This window comes from Botrytis sinoallii (genome assembly GCF_014898435.1).
Source record: "Botrytis sinoallii strain Bc 23 chromosome Unknown BSIN_018, whole genome shotgun sequence".
Taxonomy (NCBI): domain Eukaryota; kingdom Fungi; phylum Ascomycota; class Leotiomycetes; order Helotiales; family Sclerotiniaceae; genus Botrytis; species Botrytis sinoallii.
Genome location: NW_024066045.1, coordinates 486679 through 504184, shown reverse-complemented (window position 1 = coordinate 504184; position 17506 = coordinate 486679). Strand labels below are relative to the sequence as shown.

The 17506-nt window shown below is 42.2% G+C and overlaps 6 protein-coding genes across 6 annotated transcripts; 4 read left to right on the top strand and 2 right to left on the bottom strand.

The window, feature by feature from the left end:
- Positions 1 to 2114: 2114 nt before the first annotated feature.
- EAF02_009122 (uncharacterized protein) lies at positions 2115 to 3620 on the top strand. Its single transcript, XM_038905170.1, has 2 exons — positions 2115 to 2244; positions 2307 to 3620. Exons 1-2 carry the CDS (start codon positions 2160 to 2162, stop codon positions 3422 to 3424), a joined length of 1203 nt encoding a protein of 400 aa, XP_038755067.1. The 5' UTR covers positions 2115 to 2159; the 3' UTR covers positions 3425 to 3620.
- A 1000-nt stretch (positions 3621 to 4620) lies between these two features.
- On the top strand, positions 4621 to 5479 carry EAF02_009121 (uncharacterized protein; the record flags this gene model as incomplete). The annotated part of the gene is made up of 3 exons (XM_038905169.1): positions 4621 to 4781; positions 5002 to 5098; positions 5150 to 5479. 3 exons carry the CDS (start codon positions 4621 to 4623, stop codon positions 5477 to 5479), a joined length of 588 nt encoding a protein of 195 aa, XP_038755066.1.
- A 793-nt stretch (positions 5480 to 6272) lies between these two features.
- Positions 6273 to 7958, top strand: EAF02_009120 (uncharacterized protein; the record flags this gene model as incomplete). Its single annotated transcript, XM_038905168.1, has 3 exons — positions 6273 to 6498; positions 6663 to 6870; positions 6926 to 7958. 3 exons carry the CDS (start codon positions 6273 to 6275, stop codon positions 7956 to 7958), a joined length of 1467 nt encoding a protein of 488 aa, XP_038755065.1.
- Positions 7959 to 10002: 2044 nt separating this feature from the next.
- On the bottom strand, positions 10003 to 13192 carry EAF02_009119 (uncharacterized protein). The gene is made up of 6 exons (XM_038905167.1): positions 12504 to 13192; positions 11832 to 12455; positions 11735 to 11782; positions 11539 to 11689; positions 11227 to 11486; positions 10003 to 11178 (listed from the first exon to the last, which is right to left on the bottom strand). The coding sequence occupies exons 1-6, from the start codon at positions 12941 to 12943 to the stop codon at positions 10203 to 10205; spliced, it is 2499 nt and encodes an 832-aa protein (XP_038755064.1). The 5' UTR covers positions 12944 to 13192; the 3' UTR covers positions 10003 to 10202.
- A 336-nt stretch (positions 13193 to 13528) lies between these two features.
- On the top strand, positions 13529 to 15433 carry EAF02_009118 (uncharacterized protein; the record flags this gene model as incomplete). Its single annotated transcript, XM_038905166.1, has 2 exons — positions 13529 to 14419; positions 14468 to 15433. 2 exons carry the CDS (start codon positions 13529 to 13531, stop codon positions 15431 to 15433), a joined length of 1857 nt encoding a protein of 618 aa, XP_038755063.1.
- Positions 15434 to 16073: 640 nt separating this feature from the next.
- On the bottom strand, positions 16074 to 17186 carry EAF02_009117 (uncharacterized protein; the record flags this gene model as incomplete). The annotated part of the gene is made up of 2 exons (XM_038905165.1): positions 16074 to 16799; positions 16863 to 17186. 2 exons carry the CDS (start codon positions 17184 to 17186, stop codon positions 16074 to 16076), a joined length of 1050 nt encoding a protein of 349 aa, XP_038755062.1.
- Positions 17187 to 17506: the final 320 nt, after the last annotated feature.

The window sequence follows — 17506 nt, the reverse complement described above, 5'->3', positions numbered from 1 at the left end:
GCAGAAGCGGCTCAAATAGACGGAGTGCAACATATTTTGATACTTTGAGAGATTTAATGACAACTTTGATACTCCGAAGCCACTCCGCCTCAGGAGGCGTATCCACCCGTCTGTCGGTCTGAATTAGCTTCGGCAGATGCTGGTATCCGTGTAATGATTCAAATTTGGATCAATAGAAACTCAATCCAACTCACGTTATATTGACAGCATGCACTCCGCTGGAACCAAAGTTTTCTATCCTTGGGTAGAAGCGGAAGGCTGCTTGACTAGTTCAGACTTTAAGGAATTAACCGTAATATCAATGCAACCGGTTGGAGATGTAAAACATTCTAATCTACTGCACTCTTACTTGCGGCTTCTTGTCAATATAGCACCCCAATCAACAGAGAGAGTAGCCTGGAAAGTTGTTACTTACCATCATCCAAAGCTGTAAAAGTGAGCCATTCGCGAATGAAAGCAAAATCAGATTTCAGCCCAAGCAGATTTCAAAGCCACAAAGGCAATCTGCTTCCCTTTGAGTGCCATTCGTAGGAGAAGTCCGAGCGAAGAAGTCAGGATTTAAACGCAGTCAACGGCAACACACTCTTACACCGAGCCTTACCTGCCAGCTGTTGCTTTCATCCGCGCAACAAACTCCGGTTCTGACAGTATTCTCCTGGATGTGGAAGACAAAATCGAGCTTGTGAAACGAGCAAACGCGCGTTGAAGTGCGGGATCAGAAAACACAACTTGACATAGAGTTTGAATCGTCGATATTCTTGGATTACAAGATTGTTTTTGTGAGCCGTCTAGTCATTTCGTTTCGGGAAGTTGCTAATTCTACACTGTTTGCACTGGTCACATGATGTATGGATAGTTTGTGCCAAACAATGAGTACAAAGATTATGAGTATAAGTATGCCAAAAAGATGTAATCTAGTAATTCTCTTGATGTCAGAGGATATCTGATCATGACCTTACATCTGAGATTTGAAAACCCCCGTGATCTCCATGTCCTCAGCCCCAAAAATGCTTGGAGGATTCGCGCGCAGGGCCATCCATGGATGTCAACAACCACATTTCAAGCTCTCTCCAACCACGGCTCCCTCCATTCACGGCTCCCTCCATCATAATGCCATGTCAAACCCTTCAAATTCAAAGCTTGAGAACTCTAACAAGATTTCTCTTTCAGCTGAATTGAGTTGCTGCAAGTCGATGTTCAAATTCATTGATTTCCTTCACGGAAATTCCTAAAGCCAGACGAGGCACAATCATCATCGACGCTATTATATCTCACGAAACGCATCCACGTTTCAGGTCTGCGTATCCTCCACATGAGACTTATTAACGTGCTGCTAACCCATTTGGGTCTCATATGCCGGGAGGTGTCCCAAAGTCTCGTGAATATAAAGTTCTTTGTTTCATCCCCACGGCAACTTCTTTTACATAATAAATCCTCGATTTGTAATGATTCAAGCATATACGGAAGTCAATGGAATCATAAGTCATGTAAAACACTAATTTACCCCACATCCCTTTGTCAAACTGTCATCGACTCTCTTCTCTCTTCATACGTAGGTAGTTAAAGTTACTATATCAATTGAAGCTATTCATTTCCTGCAACCTTCCAGTTTCACTCCGTGACATTCACCACTTGAAGTTTATTATATTAATTCTTAAAGAATGTAACATTTTAATTGACTAAATCCCCTATATTTAGAAGAAAAAAGCTTGACCGCTTTTCTATATGTTTACAGCACTTATTATTACACTCAGCCTCCGCACACAAGAATTTAAAAATCATGAAGTGACATCCTCGGAAAGCTATCCCGAACAACCCATGTCGTTTCCCGACTCCTATCCCAAACCTCACTCGCTTACCAAGAGGTATTCGCTTGGACTCCGAGTCCTAAGACTATCCTGGGTAGCTGCGGATCCTTTGTTAAGCTTAAACTCATTAGGCTTTGATCTCGTATCCATGAATGTCATCGTGCGCCAAGCGCTGTCAAATCTTACTGCTAGGCTATGCAATTGTTCGCCAAATTCATGACCCCTGGTCCCTAGAAGTCGAGCCCTTTCCATATATATATATTCGATGTCGCTGTTGTAGATATTTCATCCTCACGATAGCTTCAGTTTACCTTCACTTAACATCACTTTCCTCTTTGCATCTTTTTAGATATGTTTTCAATCAAGTCACTCATTGGCCTTGCGGCATTTTCTGTACTACAGGTTCAGGGTATTAATCTTGATGTCACCAGCACTGGTAAGTCACGATGCATGAAGAAGTCCTTGCAGAATTGAAACTGATTCCATCTCGATCTATAGATTCCATCAAATCGGCAGCGAGCATAATCGCAAAAGACCTAGTCGGTCTTTACAAACAGTCTCAGACTCCAGGGGCTCCCATTGGCGTTTTGAACGAACCTTACTCCTGGTGGGAATCTGGTGCCATGTTCGACACTTTGATTCAATACTGGCGTTTGACTGGTGATTCTCAGTACAATCAACTTGTCACTCGGGGATTGGCCTCTCAACGAGGACCCAATGACGATTTCATGCCACTAAACCAAACGATTTCCATGGGTAGTGATGATCAATCCATTTGGGCTCTTGCAGCAATGTCTGCAGCAGAGGCAAGACTAGGAGGAGATCAGAATGTTTCTTGGGTTGACCTTGCTCAGGCAACGTTTGATGAACAAGTACTTCGATGGGATGAGGAATCTTGCAACGGAGGTCTTCGCTGGCAAATCTTTCCTTTCAATGCCGGCTATAGCTACAAAAACACGATGGCGAATGGAAACTTTTTCCAACTCGCAGCTCGTCTTGCTGTTTCTACAAACAACGACACTTATTCGGAATGGGCAACCACAGCATGGAACTGGACTCAAACGGTTGGTCTTATCGATGAGGACCACAATGTTTTTGACGGTGCCGATGTTTCCACAGACTGTTCCGCGATCAACAAAGTGCAATTTTCGGATAATGCAGGTACATTCATTGCAGGCGCTGCGTATATGTACAATTATACCGACGGAGATATCAAATGGAAAATATCTCTCGACAGTCTCGTAAACAGAACCATGTCCGTATTCTTCCCATCCGGAATCGCCACCGAAACTGCCTGCGAATCCATAAATTCTTGTACCACAGACCAACGCGCCTTCAAAGGTGTCCTCGGAAAATGGCTCGTCGATACCATCGCCGTCGCTCCACACACTAGCGATCTCATCACCGAGCAACTTATCAGCTCCGCCCAAGCTGCTGTAAAGACCTGTAGAGATAATGGATGTGGTTCAGATTGGAGTGGTAATGCTAAAAATAGCTCTACTGGTGTGGGAGAGCAAATTAATGCTCTTAATTATGTACAAGGCTTACTACAGAGCCACGCTACCATTCAAAGTTCTTCTGGTGAGACGACCGACAGTGTCTGTTACTCAGAATGAGGCGGCTGGAATGGTAGTAGGACACTCGGCATTGAGTTTCTCAATCTTGGGAGCATTGACTTGATTGGTGTTGTATATTATAGAAGATTTCTTTGGGAGTATTGACTTGGTTGGTGTTGTATAGTATAGAAGATTTCTTTGAGAGTATTGACTTGATTGGTGTTGTATAGTATAGAAGATTTCTTTGGGAGTATTGATTTGATTGGTGTTGTATATTATAGAAGATTTCTTTGGGAGTATTGACTTAGTTGGTGTTGTATAGTATAGAAGATTTCTTTGAGAGTATTGATTTGATTGGTGTTGTATATTATAGAAGATTCTTTGGGAGTATTGACTTAGTTGGTGTTGTATAGTATAGAAGATTTCTTTGAGAGTATTGTCTTGATTGGTGTTGTATATTATTAAAAAAAATTGTTTTGAGCATGGTGGTTGAAAATAGAATACTAAAATTCTCATCAAGTTTCTGTGTTGCAAATGAAGTGTATCAGTTTCATCTCTTTTCTCTGAGCATTACCCAGAGTGATATTCATACCTGCTATTTCTCTTCGTTTTGAGAGGAGAGAGGGAAGAGAGGGGAGAACTCAGTTGCAGATGAAAAGTTGATCTGATAATCTTTTTACTTACTTCACTTCAATCACATCGCATCACATCACAACACATTGCATTCTTTCCTCTCTCAAAACTACTCAAATCTCTTGAATATCGATAAAGTGAAAAATTATTCCCTCCTTGATGTCCTCATTTCCTTTCCTCATCTCGCACAGTCAATTATTCACTTACTTCAGTAAGTCTCACATATATCAATCATCCGAATTCATCCACATATACAGCAAATCTTCTCAGTCTTCAATATAAAATCACGATCTTCAGTGAATTGTCAAGCTTCACAAAATTTCTTACCCCTCTTTTCGCAAATGAAAAAAATATTTACCTAGGTATCCCGACTTGTATGATCTTTACAACATCTTTTCCCCACTCGACTCTATGGTTTTTGTGTTTTTATTTTCAGCTTCGTTCAACCTTTACCAACGTTCTGATTACAAGTTGTGAAGGTTTTACAAATTTCTTTTTCTCTGAAGGTTCAATTCTCTGTCATTTGAGAACGGTTATCTTACGAATGCGACGCGATCAATTCAGATCAACATTACGTCCAAATCTCAAGAAAAGAGCGAAGTGTGACCTTACCTTCTGCAGCAATGGCCGATCAAAATGGGGACAACGAAGGAGTCATTGTGATTCCCAATGAGCAAAACGATCTCTGGACAGGAAAAACTCACAATGAAACTCTAAGCATAGGTATCGAATATGCTAAGAACTGGAACCTGATAGATGCATTTCGTGAATTGCTTCTGAATTGGTGAGTGCTCTATTCATAGAAGCTCAGATCTATCCAAATGTATATCCTCAGCTTACGAAAGATGATATTACAGGGCAGACGCGATAAAACAATCCTTTTCGGTCTCCATGGAGAAGTCGCTTTATTTTCATGAAATATCCTCCAATGGGGCACAAGATCACAGTTCATCATCCTGAATCTAGAAAAATTCTTGGTTTCTTGAATTTTGACAAAGGTAAAGGATGTTTGGAACTTTGCAATTATCAGAGCCAACTATCTCGGAAAGCTCTAAAAATGGGTTGGACAGACAAAGACTTGAAAGAAAATCTTTCAGGAAAGTATGGCGAAGGTTTGAAGATTGCCGCACTGGTGATGCTCCGCCGTGCTAGTTATCAAATAAGAATACCGCTTCAGGATATTATTGGCGTTTAAAATGGAAAACAAACGACAAAACAGTAGTAGATTGTGGAATAAGCAAGGTCGACGCGAAGGATGGAGACAAGGACTTGCCACAGAACCCAGATGAAACTCAATTCAGACTTCCGAATCCTTCGCAGGATGTCTCTGTCAAGATAGGCACTGTCTATGGTACTTCTGGAAGTCCGCTGACCGAGATACATACAAAGCAATGGTTGGAAACCTACCTTTACTTCAATTGCTCTGGGCCCAAGGAAATTATCCAGACAAAGTATGGTGCTGTCATCTTGAGACAGACTTGAGAGGCAGAATCCATTTGAAAGGAGTCTATTTGGGAAAACTGTCATCTCCACACCTATACAAGTATGGCTACGACTTCTATCGGGCCGGCTGGATAGAGATAGAAATTGGGATGCCAGTCAGCTGCCAGACCGGCTGATGAAGTGTGGGGTGAGGTCGTGAGATGCGGTGGCAAAAATAATGTCGACAGATACCTCAACATGTTTCAGAACACAAAACAAAACTGGTTGGACATAAATGGAGCTTCAACAAGAATGTCTGAATCTGTGGCCAAGACTCTTTGGAACCAGCTCCAAGAAAAGAATCCCCAAGGGACGAAATTTTACCATGGTGCATCATGTTCTGACAAGGTATTCAAGATTCTACTGATTCGTTTGAGACATCAACTAATTGTTACTTCACAGAAAATTCAGTCCGTATTGAAGAAAGAACCCGTTCCTCTGTCTGACGAATTATGGAAGGCTTTGAAGAAATACACAAGTGTAATGACGCCATCAGAATACCAGAGGGAGAAATTTGTCGCCTCGATACTGTCAAAATTCTAGACACGCCATACTGTCAGAGCTTTCTGTGGACATTACGTTCCATTTTATCTCTATATAACGAAATAAACTTTGAAATAGTGTCAAAGACGGAGATGATATCGATCTTGACGTATGTCTCGACATGAAACCGGATAAAACAAGGCTTCTTCTCCACAAAGCTATATGAGTTTTGAACAAATCCATAGGGATAAGAACATGGAATGCTTTCTATCACAGGCACGCAGTTTCAAATCGTGCCGTCAAAGTCCAAATGTTCACTTGTGAACACATCATCAACTACCTTCACGCACGCATAATACGGGAGCTTGACAAAAATGACATCACTACGGGACTTTCTACTGCAGATAAAGAGAAAGGAGGAACAGATTTGATATTTGAAATCAGGAAGTGTCTTAAACACATGCCCCGCATGATCCAACTCACACATGGTCACAACAATGGAGAGTTACGTGTGTCTTGGGAAGATAGCGAAGCTGGTATTTTTCTCTCGCATTCACAATATTAATCTGGAATCACACGTCATCCTACACCGAGACAGTACATGTAGAGACAAGCACTCGGAGCATGTAACACGAAGTATGTTCCCACCCATATGTACTATTATTTGATAATCTTGTCTTTACTAACATTGTATTATCAGAAGATACAGCTTCAAATGATGAAACTGCAGATATAGCAAACTGCGGATGCCCTCAAAAGATAGTGTCTTCCACATCAAGTGATAACGAGATAACCTTCGCAGGACTCGTTTCGACAGAATCATACTTTCCGAAGATCTCAAGAGCAAAAGTCCCGATAGCATTTTTCGGCTTTCCTCCCTCGCCCATAAAACCAACTTCCAACAAACCGTTGACGGGGATGCTAGCTACAGCCAATAAAACAGAAAATGAGGACTTTTCCAAGACAACTATGTTTACTACCAGCTTCTGACGCTGATTCAAATGAAGATTTGCCAGTTCAAGAAAACAGATTGGATAAAGCATTAAATATCATTCTCCAAAGATCTTTGCGTGATAGAATGTCCTATGACACCACTTCTATCGAAGCTCAACTCGAGAAGTCCGAGTCATGTCGCAGAATTCTGAGACAAGATGTAGAAAAAGCATCATCAAAGATCAAAGAGCTCAAATCTAATTCTAACACCCTGAGAATTGAAAAGGAAAGTCTATCAAAGCAACTCACGAATGCCCTGTTAGAAAAAGCAAGGCTCACACAATCGCTTCAACAACTCAAAACTCAGAGGATGTCCAATTCCGCCAAACCACAAGCCAACACAGATGCCTTTAGCGTTAGGATTGCAGATTTAAATGTTAAGAATGCGGATTTAGAAGAAGATCTCAGAAAGACCAGAAAAAGTCACGCCGCTCAGGCGGTCCAACTCGAGACATTTAAGAAAGAACGAGATGTCATGAAGTCTGAAAATGCAACCCTTCAAGAAAAGCTCTCGGATTCTCAAATGAAGAACTCTACAATCAAGAGCTCTGCAATCGTTGATCTTAAAGAAGCACACGCGAGAATTGGTGCTCTTGAAAAGAGAGATGTCAAGATGAAAATAGACATTCGACAACTGAAAACCGACCAAGAAATACTGGAAAAGCGGATCTCCCAGGCCAACAGCCAGATTAAGAGAGCAAACATGGGGAGAGACAAAGCGATGATTGAGAAAAATACTGCGATTGCCGAGAGAGATGAAGCAATTATGCAGAAGAACAAATCCCTCAGGAAACAACGAAAATTCAAGTCTCTCATGCAGAGTGAATTGGAAAGAGACGAAAGTTCGGATGAAGGTTCGAGATATGTGTCTGGAATAAAGAGAGATAGAAGTCTGGATCCTTCGGAGCGAGATGTTGTGAATGATGGTGTGGGTAATGGTAACGGGAGTAGGTCTGTGAAGAAAGTCAAAAGGGAGACTCCGAAGATTATTGTGCTTGAATGAGTTGTGTAAATACCTAGGTAGTCTTCTATTGTGTAGCTGGAGGTTTCGTTATTTTTGAGGGAAGCTTATTGTGGAATGCATTGGACTGGGATAAAGATGAGTATGTATGGGAATAGTTTTGTTGAAAGAGAATTTGTTGATTTACTATAGGAAAGTTGACGAGGTTTTAATGAGATGGTGTAAGGACCATAAAAATCTTCATGAAAATTAATCTGAAGATTCTGTGAGGAATAAACATCTCAATTTCGTGTATGATTTAACTGGACACCTCTTTAACCGAAACGAAATTCTATATTATTCACCCAAGAAAAGCTACTCTTTAGACACAAGTCCCTTAAACATTAGTGTTCCTTCTGTTATCCATATTCCCTCTTCCCTATTCCCCTTTCATCTTCCTCAAATCTTCCTCAAACCTCCAAAATCTCCAATCCCCCTCCTCAATAACCCCAATCTCCAATCTCCAATCCCCATCTCACTCATGATCTCTCTCACAACACCATTCCAACTTTCACCAAACCAATCAACTATCTAAATCCCAATCCCTTAGATATTCTTATTTCTCCTCCCCTCTCCCCCCTCTCTCCCCTCTCCTCTCATACCTATTCCCCTTCCATAGAATCTTCCAGTACCTAAACCAAACCCTCCCAGTCCTCCCAAACTTTTACTTACTAGGTAAGATCTTACCAATAACCCCCATCCCATAATGCACTCCCAACTCAACTCCCTTATAATGTTATTTTGGAATGAGAATGGGATTGAGATTGGGATTGGAATTGCTATGAAATTATCTATCTATCTTTTTATTTATTCATTCATTTATATATCTAATCCATACCTTATCTTTTCTTTATATCCCTTTATATTCCTTCATACCCGTTTATATCTCTTTCCATATTATTATATATATATATAAAGATTTGAGGTACGATAAGTATTGTGTTGATATTAAGACTGTGGAAATTGAATCAAGAGAAGATATCTAGATATATTTTTGATAATCATTATTAACTGAGTAGTATATATGAAGGATGATTAGTTATTTAATGTATATTTATACAGACTTGGATTGTTTTCCGGATGGTGGAATGTTTGGATCTAAAGACGGGGTGATAAAGTGGAGTGAGTAGATGGGGACGAGGTATTATTTTTTGATAGCTGGTTGAGGGTAATTAGATGTTCTGAAGATTGTGATGACTGTGTTAGTAGTGAGAGGGATAGATAAGCGGGGACCCGGAACAGGACGAGGATTCGTGAGGGAGAAGAGGGGAGGAAGAGAAGACATTTACACTAATCGAAAATTCTGCCCGACCAAGAATCGATGTCGCAAATAGCGAAAAGTTGGAGAGTGATGAAGGGAGAGATTGGGAGTTGAGAGATCACTATTGTGAAATCGTGGACAATTGTCTCCTTTGCGCGTGATTAAATCGCTAATGAGATCAATAGCTTGTTGACCAATCATGCTATGCAAATAACATTTGAGCCATTTTTCTATAGAAAAACAAAGTAAAATTGTGTCTCTTGGTCCGGCGATGTGAAAACAGTAGGATAGTCGGTTAGTGAGGGGGAAGGTCGCGTAACTCTTCGCTTGGATATGTTTTTGGAGTAGTGGTATATGTTATGTTCCAACAGATAGAGACCTGATAAATAACCGCATATCCTTCTATCGAAGAGCTTCATATGTACACTCGAGTAGGATTCGCTGCTGGAGATCGAGAGACTTAGCTTCCTTTTCCGACCTTCTGTCTTACCGGATTTGGATCAGATTGTTTTGATGGATGAGTTTGACAGGATGATTGAGAATCTTGCGAATCATGTTATCGGGGCAGAATATCTGTACTCTCTGGGGAGTAAGGCAGTATTGAGTGTTATTGATGAGGATAAGGCGAGACTTGTTGATTATGGTAGGACCATATGCTTCCGAGTAATCCGAGGACTTTTGGGCAGCGGGGAGGTACTATCAGAGATACTATGGAGGAGTGGCAAGGAGAGCATAAGATCCGAAAATACTTTTATGGCATAATGCGGTACGGAACAATTCCAGACGTGGTCGTTAAATCATTTATTAGACGTCCCAAATAAAAATAAATAAAGAGTTGTCTACATACTCCAGGGTATTACGTCCCGCCGATCCATATCTTTTGAGCAGATTTCAAGCTTTACCACAAGTTTTATCTCTCCATGATATCCATCACAAACAACCGAACGCCAGATTCCAGGTCCCCTGCAAAGAAAGACACAGACCAACTACTCTGGAATCACCAGTCTAAAATTTCGCCCGACTTTTTGTACAATACCCTCACTCAAAGCCCATGCAATAAACAGTTCATCAGCTGTGTTGTCTAAAAAGCGCTTCGAACACAAATACCCAACTCTTTCGATAGTATTGCCAATGATATGCTTTCCAACATGATCCATTCTATCATCCCAACAATTTTGTCCATCAAATGAAATCTCACAGTCCTTGACCGGACAATTTAATTTTGAAGGTAAGCTTTTTCTCTCCCTTAATGAAGCCTGTAAAATCGCATTGGCTCTATCTGCCCGTTTTTGAAGTGCTACAGCGTGTCTCTTTTTACTAGCAGAATATCCGTCTTTGTTGTAATGATTGATCGGATGCACCTTTTCGTTTGGGCATTGACCTATATCGCACAACCAATTGAGGTGATCTGATGTGATGTGGCATTTCCATTGATCTTCGCGAGCAAACTCATGCTGACAGCCAGCAAAGTCGAAGAGGCAACTGTATATGCATGTGTGAGCTTGAATCATATGGCGTGTTAGTTCGTGCATATGATTGAAATCGAAATACCCGCAAATCTCGCATTCCAGAGAAAACATTCTGCACTGCACACTTTTGAAATAAAGCTCAAACTCAGTGGTTTCCTGCTTCAGTTCCTGCAACGCTTTTGTGTGCGAGCGGATTTCATCTGGCATGTAAGACCCAGTGTCCTTTTTGCGCTTTACTCCTAGCAAGTGTTTGTAAGGCTCAGGTCCGTCGGATTGAGGAAAAGGATTATCTCCTCTTGTATCTGCCAAGGCAAGGGCGTTTGATTTTTCCCTCAGGTTTGCATATTGAACCTTTTTCAAAGAACTAGCGATCTCGAGCCAAACAGAAACAGAAGAAGTGTTAGAGTCTTTGTTCTGAACTGTTGTTTGAAGTTCGGACTCGCGATCAATGTATGGTACCAATCGGAATTTCAGTTGACAATCCAGGTTGTTACTGATATTAGTTAGAAGGGAAAAACCAACAAAACATCGAGTCTCTTACCAAGTAGCCAATCCTGCAGATATAGCTCCATTCACAGTCATGTCAGATGGCCTTCTACATTTCGGACATCTGCCATCACGTACAGAGAGGCTTAAGTTCACAACCATTGAGATCTCGACGTTGGGTAGTACAAACGATTTCCAATTAGACCGATTGAGAGTAGTGAGACCATCCGAAGCTAGAAGTTCAAACCGGCTTTTTTGGACATGACTTTCACCGGGAATCTTCTGAAAATCCGCCAGGACAAAGTTGTTGAAGGTCTGACACTCATAATATTAGTCAAGATTTCTGTCAAACGTATAGTAAAATCACCTCCCAGTGCCCGTAAGTCATATACGGGATTCGTCTAGATCTTCCAAGAGCATCTACGAAGGTTATATTATCTTTAGCGAGTAGACTAGGCAGGCGAAATATGCATTTCTGCATGAGTTTCGCCTGATACAGCAAGTATGCAAACATCGGCCTAATGATAATGAGTTAAGATTTTTCAAAAGGATGAGTGTCATACCATAATCCAACAAAATATTCTTGAAATGCTTGAATTAGCAAGGAAATTCTTCGGTTTGTTAGCGGGAATGATAGTAAGTATGATTTGGGTCACGAACAATTTTCTGAAATTTACTGCGGTCTCTTCCCAAGCTTGCCCAATTGCAGCAGATGGGCATTCAAGGGTCGGCTGCTGGTTATGGTTCAATTCAGAGACACCAGGAGTGCTAGTATCGGCAGTGTGCCGGGTCAAGCTCTTAAGAAGTGACTCTACGGGTACTCTTGAACTATATTCAGTCTGTTGAGCTTCACCAGGTTTTGAGTTTGCTCGACGAATTTTTCCATTTGAAATGAGAAGCGACGAGATTTGCGGCCCTTCGGAAGGTGGCTCGGTGCCTGCAGAGACGTTGGGTGCAGCGTGGTCGTTGTTTTGTTGTAACCTCTCCTCGACCCTATCAATCGTCTCAATGATCAATGAGCAATAATCCTCCAGCTTTTTTGAACGAAGACTATCTTTTTGTTGGGCTCTATCCAACGATATGTCCACGGTATCAGCGATTATTTGTGGCAATGACTCGATCTTTTGGTATATCGCCGTGTTTGCATCGCGCTCTTCAGTGTGACGACGACGCTCTAAAGCTACTATTGGTGCCAGGTTTTGCTGAAGCAATAGCGGAAACGCATCATTAATCTTTTTTTCTACTTTCGTGGTAAAGTCATCGGCAATGGTTGAAAGCACAGAGCTGCAATATGATTAAAAAAAATAGACTGAAATGGGGGTAGGAACGGACTGTATGTGAATGCCAAGTTGAATCTGAATTCCCGTTAAAGGGACAAGGATTTTTCTGTTCAGCACCTGAGACTGTTTATCTAGCCAAAATGCCCATTCTAGTTGACTCGAAGTCCTCTTTAGCGTTGTGCGAACTCCTTTATCTTTCTTTGTACTATTGAAAACCGAGTCAAGCTTGCGTTTGACTTTCTCAGTGAATACACCGATGGGCTTTTGTACGAGTTCAAGCTGTGACTGCACACCTGATAAAATACTTGGATCAACGTTTGATTCATAGAGACCGTGTAGAGTAGTCAATGTTATATTCAGACTTTCCAGAAATAAAACGGTTTCGCGATAGTCATCGGCTGCACCACCGACATCTTTGAGTGCTCTGGATACTTTTGCAACAACAGAAATGGCAGAAACCAAATCGCCGACTGACCAGCCAAAGGCCGCCATTAGGGAACTGTCATACCAGAGAGTTCATACAAGATGACACAAACAAAGTTGGGTAAAACATCGAGAACTGAGTAAAATACAAAGCAGGAGAACATAAGGAGAAGAACATATCTTCGAACAACATGGCAACATATACATCAGGCTACGTGCGATGCTGTGCCATCAAAACATGGAGACTATCAAGGGTGGTTCATAAACCTGTGATACGCGCATACGCGCCGAAGGTTGACTCAGAATGAGTGGTAAAGGTAAGGGTCGATGAATGGTCTGTATCATATTCTACGCATGGTAGCGAATAATTCTTCACGGAAGTTCAACGCTCTCATCTTGAGGTGACATTGTCAGCCGGCGAGTGGATCCATTGACGAAATGGGCAGTAGGCTGTGTTATCATGTTGGCGAGAGTAGGTACTCGGTGATTTCGTTCAGGAGGGAACGCCACAGCTATTTTTTCATCCGACCCCACCGCTTTTCGCAAGCCACAGAGACTTTCTGCCGCCGTTTCCCCACGCTCGACTTCCCTATCATCCCCATAACCATAACAATATCAATCCATTCTTTTCGTTTTACATACTTGCAAACAAATATGGAGTCAGATCCGGATCCGGTCGTCGATATCAGATCTACTGCACCGCCTGCAGGAGATCCTATGGCGTATTTAAGTTTCCTTCGTTTAGTACTAATAGAACAAAAGCCGACTCCAGAGCTACAATCGCAACTTCTTGCTGCATTGAACGACGTGTTGCAAGATGTTGATATCGCCAACATTGTGGGCTGGGAAGCTATGACTATTCTTCTGGAAGTTCCCGGGTCGGATGATTGTCTCATCACGATTGCACGTCTTGCCAATCCGAGGGAACTCATCATCTCGATTCTAGCAGAGTTGAAAAGGCTAGACCTAGATGGAATTGAAGATGACTGGCATGGGGGAGAAGATGGTGTAGAAAATCAGAATAAAACAGCGATATCAAACGACCTCGATCGATTCTGTTTCATACTTAGCCTTCTTTCCATCATTCACCCTCGAATCAAAACCAAACATCCTTCGCGCTTCTTAGCAACTACCATACATGCCATTGTGCAAGCGTTCCATCCTTCACACCGAGCTGTCATGGCGATTGGCAAGTTTGCGCACATAGTCTCGGGCAAGAAGCGACCTACACTACCGGGACGTAAATCGAGTCTCAGTATCGCCAGCGTCATGCGCCCAGAGATAGAATCAAATTTGCCTCCGGCACCCGACCCAGAAGCACAAGAAGAGGATACTTACGAATCTGCCATACAAAAGAAGCTTTTGCAGGGACTTGTGACGCATATGCTGGAAATGTACATCGATGTGTATCCTTTAGAATGGGCCGGAAGATTGCAGGAATCCTTTGATCCAAAAAGAGTTGTAGCAGGTAGAACGAGTTTGGCAGAGGCATTTCAAACCACGCCCGAGTATCAAACTCGAGAAACAGTTGCTGGTCAGCTTGTGGTAAGTGCCAATACTGTGTGTTTAATATGACAATTCTAATTCATCTAGTCCCTTGCTCGCGATCTCGAATTGGCCAATTACGATCTTTTATTCGATACTATCCATTCAAAAGAACCCATTGCACATGCTCCAAATCCCGAAGATGATCTACCGGACTCGCCTGAAGACATTCCACTTTCCCCTGTTGGCTGCCTATTTCTTCTAACTTCTTTCATATTCTCATCCGTCATGTTCAAGTCGAAGACACCAGAACCAGTCATGTCTATATTCCCTGATCATGCCAAATTGGTTGCCCGATTTTTCGAAACTGCGGCTGGCTCATCTATTGCCATTGCTGATGCAGTAGTTGCAATTGGGATATGGTTGGAACATTCCAATAAATTTGTATCTGGGGAGTTCAAAGACAATGACTATATGGCACATCTAAGGGCTTTATCATTATGGTCTGCCACAAACCCTTCTCCTGGCATCCGTTATTGTACTCACAAATTAACCTCTGCCATCCTACATGCTCATCCTGTGGATGCCATGAGGTTGACTTTCATATCGAAGACACTGAAGGGAACTTCGGATGAAATCGGCGCGATAGCACTCAAGGCATCTGCAATCACATGGCTCAAGGAAGAGTTGATCACAGCTCATGAGAGGAAAACACAAACCTTTTTCTCTACCACCTCTGCACTTTTGGAGACACAATCCCAAATCTTCCCAAATCTTTCGACGCTTGTCGACAAATCTGATGAAGAATTGAGTGATGAATTGATAGAGTCATTTCCAGTCCACATGGCCGCACTCAATTTTCTATTTTTCGTCGTAGGAAAGCAAAATGCAAATATCATTCCTCCTGGAATGATGTCGCGAGTCGAGAGCGAATATTTAACTCCATTAAAGACTGCGCAAGAAAGTGCATTGAAGTTTTTAGCCTCGGTCAACGATACAGAAGCTCCACACATGGAATTTGAACTATTGGGTGAACAGATCTCAATGTGTTTTTCGAAACTCCATGAGAAATGATTAATGATTGACGAGTTATGATCAATGAATATAGGTGGAAGGGAGGGACGACATACTCTCTTGTACCGTGGTTCATCTGAAATCTTTTGCGAAGGTTTGGAGTATGGATACCTGGAGCATATGATTGCGAATTGTTTGTGTATTTACGACAGAATGAGAATATTAGACTATGAGGCTGTTTGAGGGATGCAAATCCTCTTGTGATAGTGATGGTCAATGATTGGCTCAGGCATGTTAGATTTTAATGATCCCATTCGATCTCAACCCAGAAGCAATTAGATACTTTGAATGGAAATTTCCCACCATCGATTGCTAGGTATGTTTGCATGTAATGTCACTTGTATGTTTTCACTTATCGATTTACTGGGAACGCAAATTGGATCGTTCTCGATGAAAGTCGAATTCGAGCTATTTGAATGATTTAGAGCATTCGCATCATGCAGGTCATTAATTTACTTGAGCGCGTCCTATCAAGCATGGCGAAGGTTTATGATCCAAAACGGCGGTTTACATTCCAGTTATATACCAAAGTAAATTTTGTATATACAAATATTAAAGTTCAAGTAAATACAAAAAATAATAATCCGTATTCCCCTTCCTCTTTCTCCCTTCCATTATCTTAGGTCCGACAGATTAAAGTCTAAATGCTAGCAAAAGCCGACAAACTAGATCTAGCAACTCCCTTGGGATCGAAAAGGATAGCATCCGAACAACTGCTTCCCAAAGCCGCATTATTGATCCACGCAGGTTCCCAATAGAAAAGTCCCACTCCACCCTTAACTCCCGCGACTATTGCTGCAACATCCTTAATCCAGGTTGTTTGGCCTGCAGCACTGAAGGGAATCGATGTTGCATCGGATGGGAAAGCGTATGCCGGGGATGGACACGCGAATGGCCAATTGGTTTCGGCGACTACGAGTTGTTTACCCCATGTGGAAGCCATGTTTGTTAAGGAAGTCTTGAGACTTGCGAGGGTGGCGGTGGAGGTGTAGAATGGATAGTAGGATACGCCCATCATGTCGAAATCGGTGGTTAGGAGAGGACCTGCTGCGAGAACGGTTTTGTAGAAATATTGTTGTTCGCTCCAGGAATAGCCGTTGTCGAGGTGGATCATGATCTTGGGTTTGGTGGTAAGAGTTGAGTCTTTGATACCGGCGGAGGCGGAGTGGAGGAGACTGGCAATGTTGTAGTAGGAGGATGTAGTGCCAATAGGCCAGAGAAGTCCAGCGCGGATCTCATTGCCAATGGATATTATCGAAGGAGAGATGCCAGCACTGGCAAAGGCATCCGAGACTGCCAAAGTATAATTATAAACTTCCCATGCAAGGTTTCCAACGGTATCGGTAGGCCAGCCAGAGGGGATCGCCTGGTGAAGAAAGGAGTTAGTCTTGATTCTTAAAGAAATGGTGTGAGTAGCAGATTTGTTTACCTGATGACTTGGGTCGGCCCATGTATCACTGAAATGTAAATCGAGGTAGATGTTCAATCCAGCAGCCTTGGCGCGTTTTGCAAGAGCCAAGTTGTAGGCCAAATTGTATTGGCCACTGGAAGGGTTGACCCATATTCTTTGTCTCACAGTGTTAACACCTGAAGCTTTCAGAATAGTCTCGAGGGCTTGTGTAGTACCAGCGGTATTTTTGTAAGTGTAACCACTTTTCTCCTCAACAGAGACGGACGACCAGTCGACTCCTTTGTAAGTAAGAGCAGCGAAGACTTGTGGCGCAAAGGCCAATACGGAATAGAAGAACTTCATGGTTGAGAACGTGCAAAAAGAAGTAGATGCGAAAGAATGTAGAAGGATGTCCCGTCTTCTATCGTGGCAGATCTCTCCGGAAGATATATAAATTGAGCCTGGAGTGGTCACTATTTAGCCGACTTGATCAACATGTTTGTAACCGAAGTACACTTGCGGTAATAAACAGGACGCTCTCAAGTGTGCGTAGTGGATATTTGCGGCTCCACACCGAGGAGGACGGCAGCGTCATTAGTCTGTGAGATGGATCGACAGGGAGACAGGTTCAAGAATGACCTCCGGAGAATTCTCAATCCAGTCCAGTTCCCGATCTCGTATCT

Bases quoted from the DNA above. Each gene is read 5' to 3' on its own strand.
- EAF02_009119 (XM_038905167.1), bottom strand. From the start codon at position 12,943: ATGGCGGCCTTTGGCTGGTCAGTCGGCGATTTGGTTTCTGCCATTTCT. The intron at 12,456-12,503 runs GTCCGTTCCTAC...ATCATATTGCAG, and splicing joins CAACTTGGCATTCACATACA to CTCTGTGCTTTCAACCATTG. The intron at 11,179-11,226 runs GTAAGAGACTCG...AACTAATATCAG, and splicing joins TCTGCAGGATTGGCTACTTG to TAACAACCTGGATTGTCAAC.
- EAF02_009122 (XM_038905170.1), top strand. From the start codon at position 2,160: ATGTTTTCAATCAAGTCACTCATTGGCCTTGCGGCATTTTCTGTACTA. The intron at 2,245-2,306 runs GTAAGTCACGAT...CTCGATCTATAG, and splicing joins TCTTGATGTCACCAGCACTG to ATTCCATCAAATCGGCAGCG.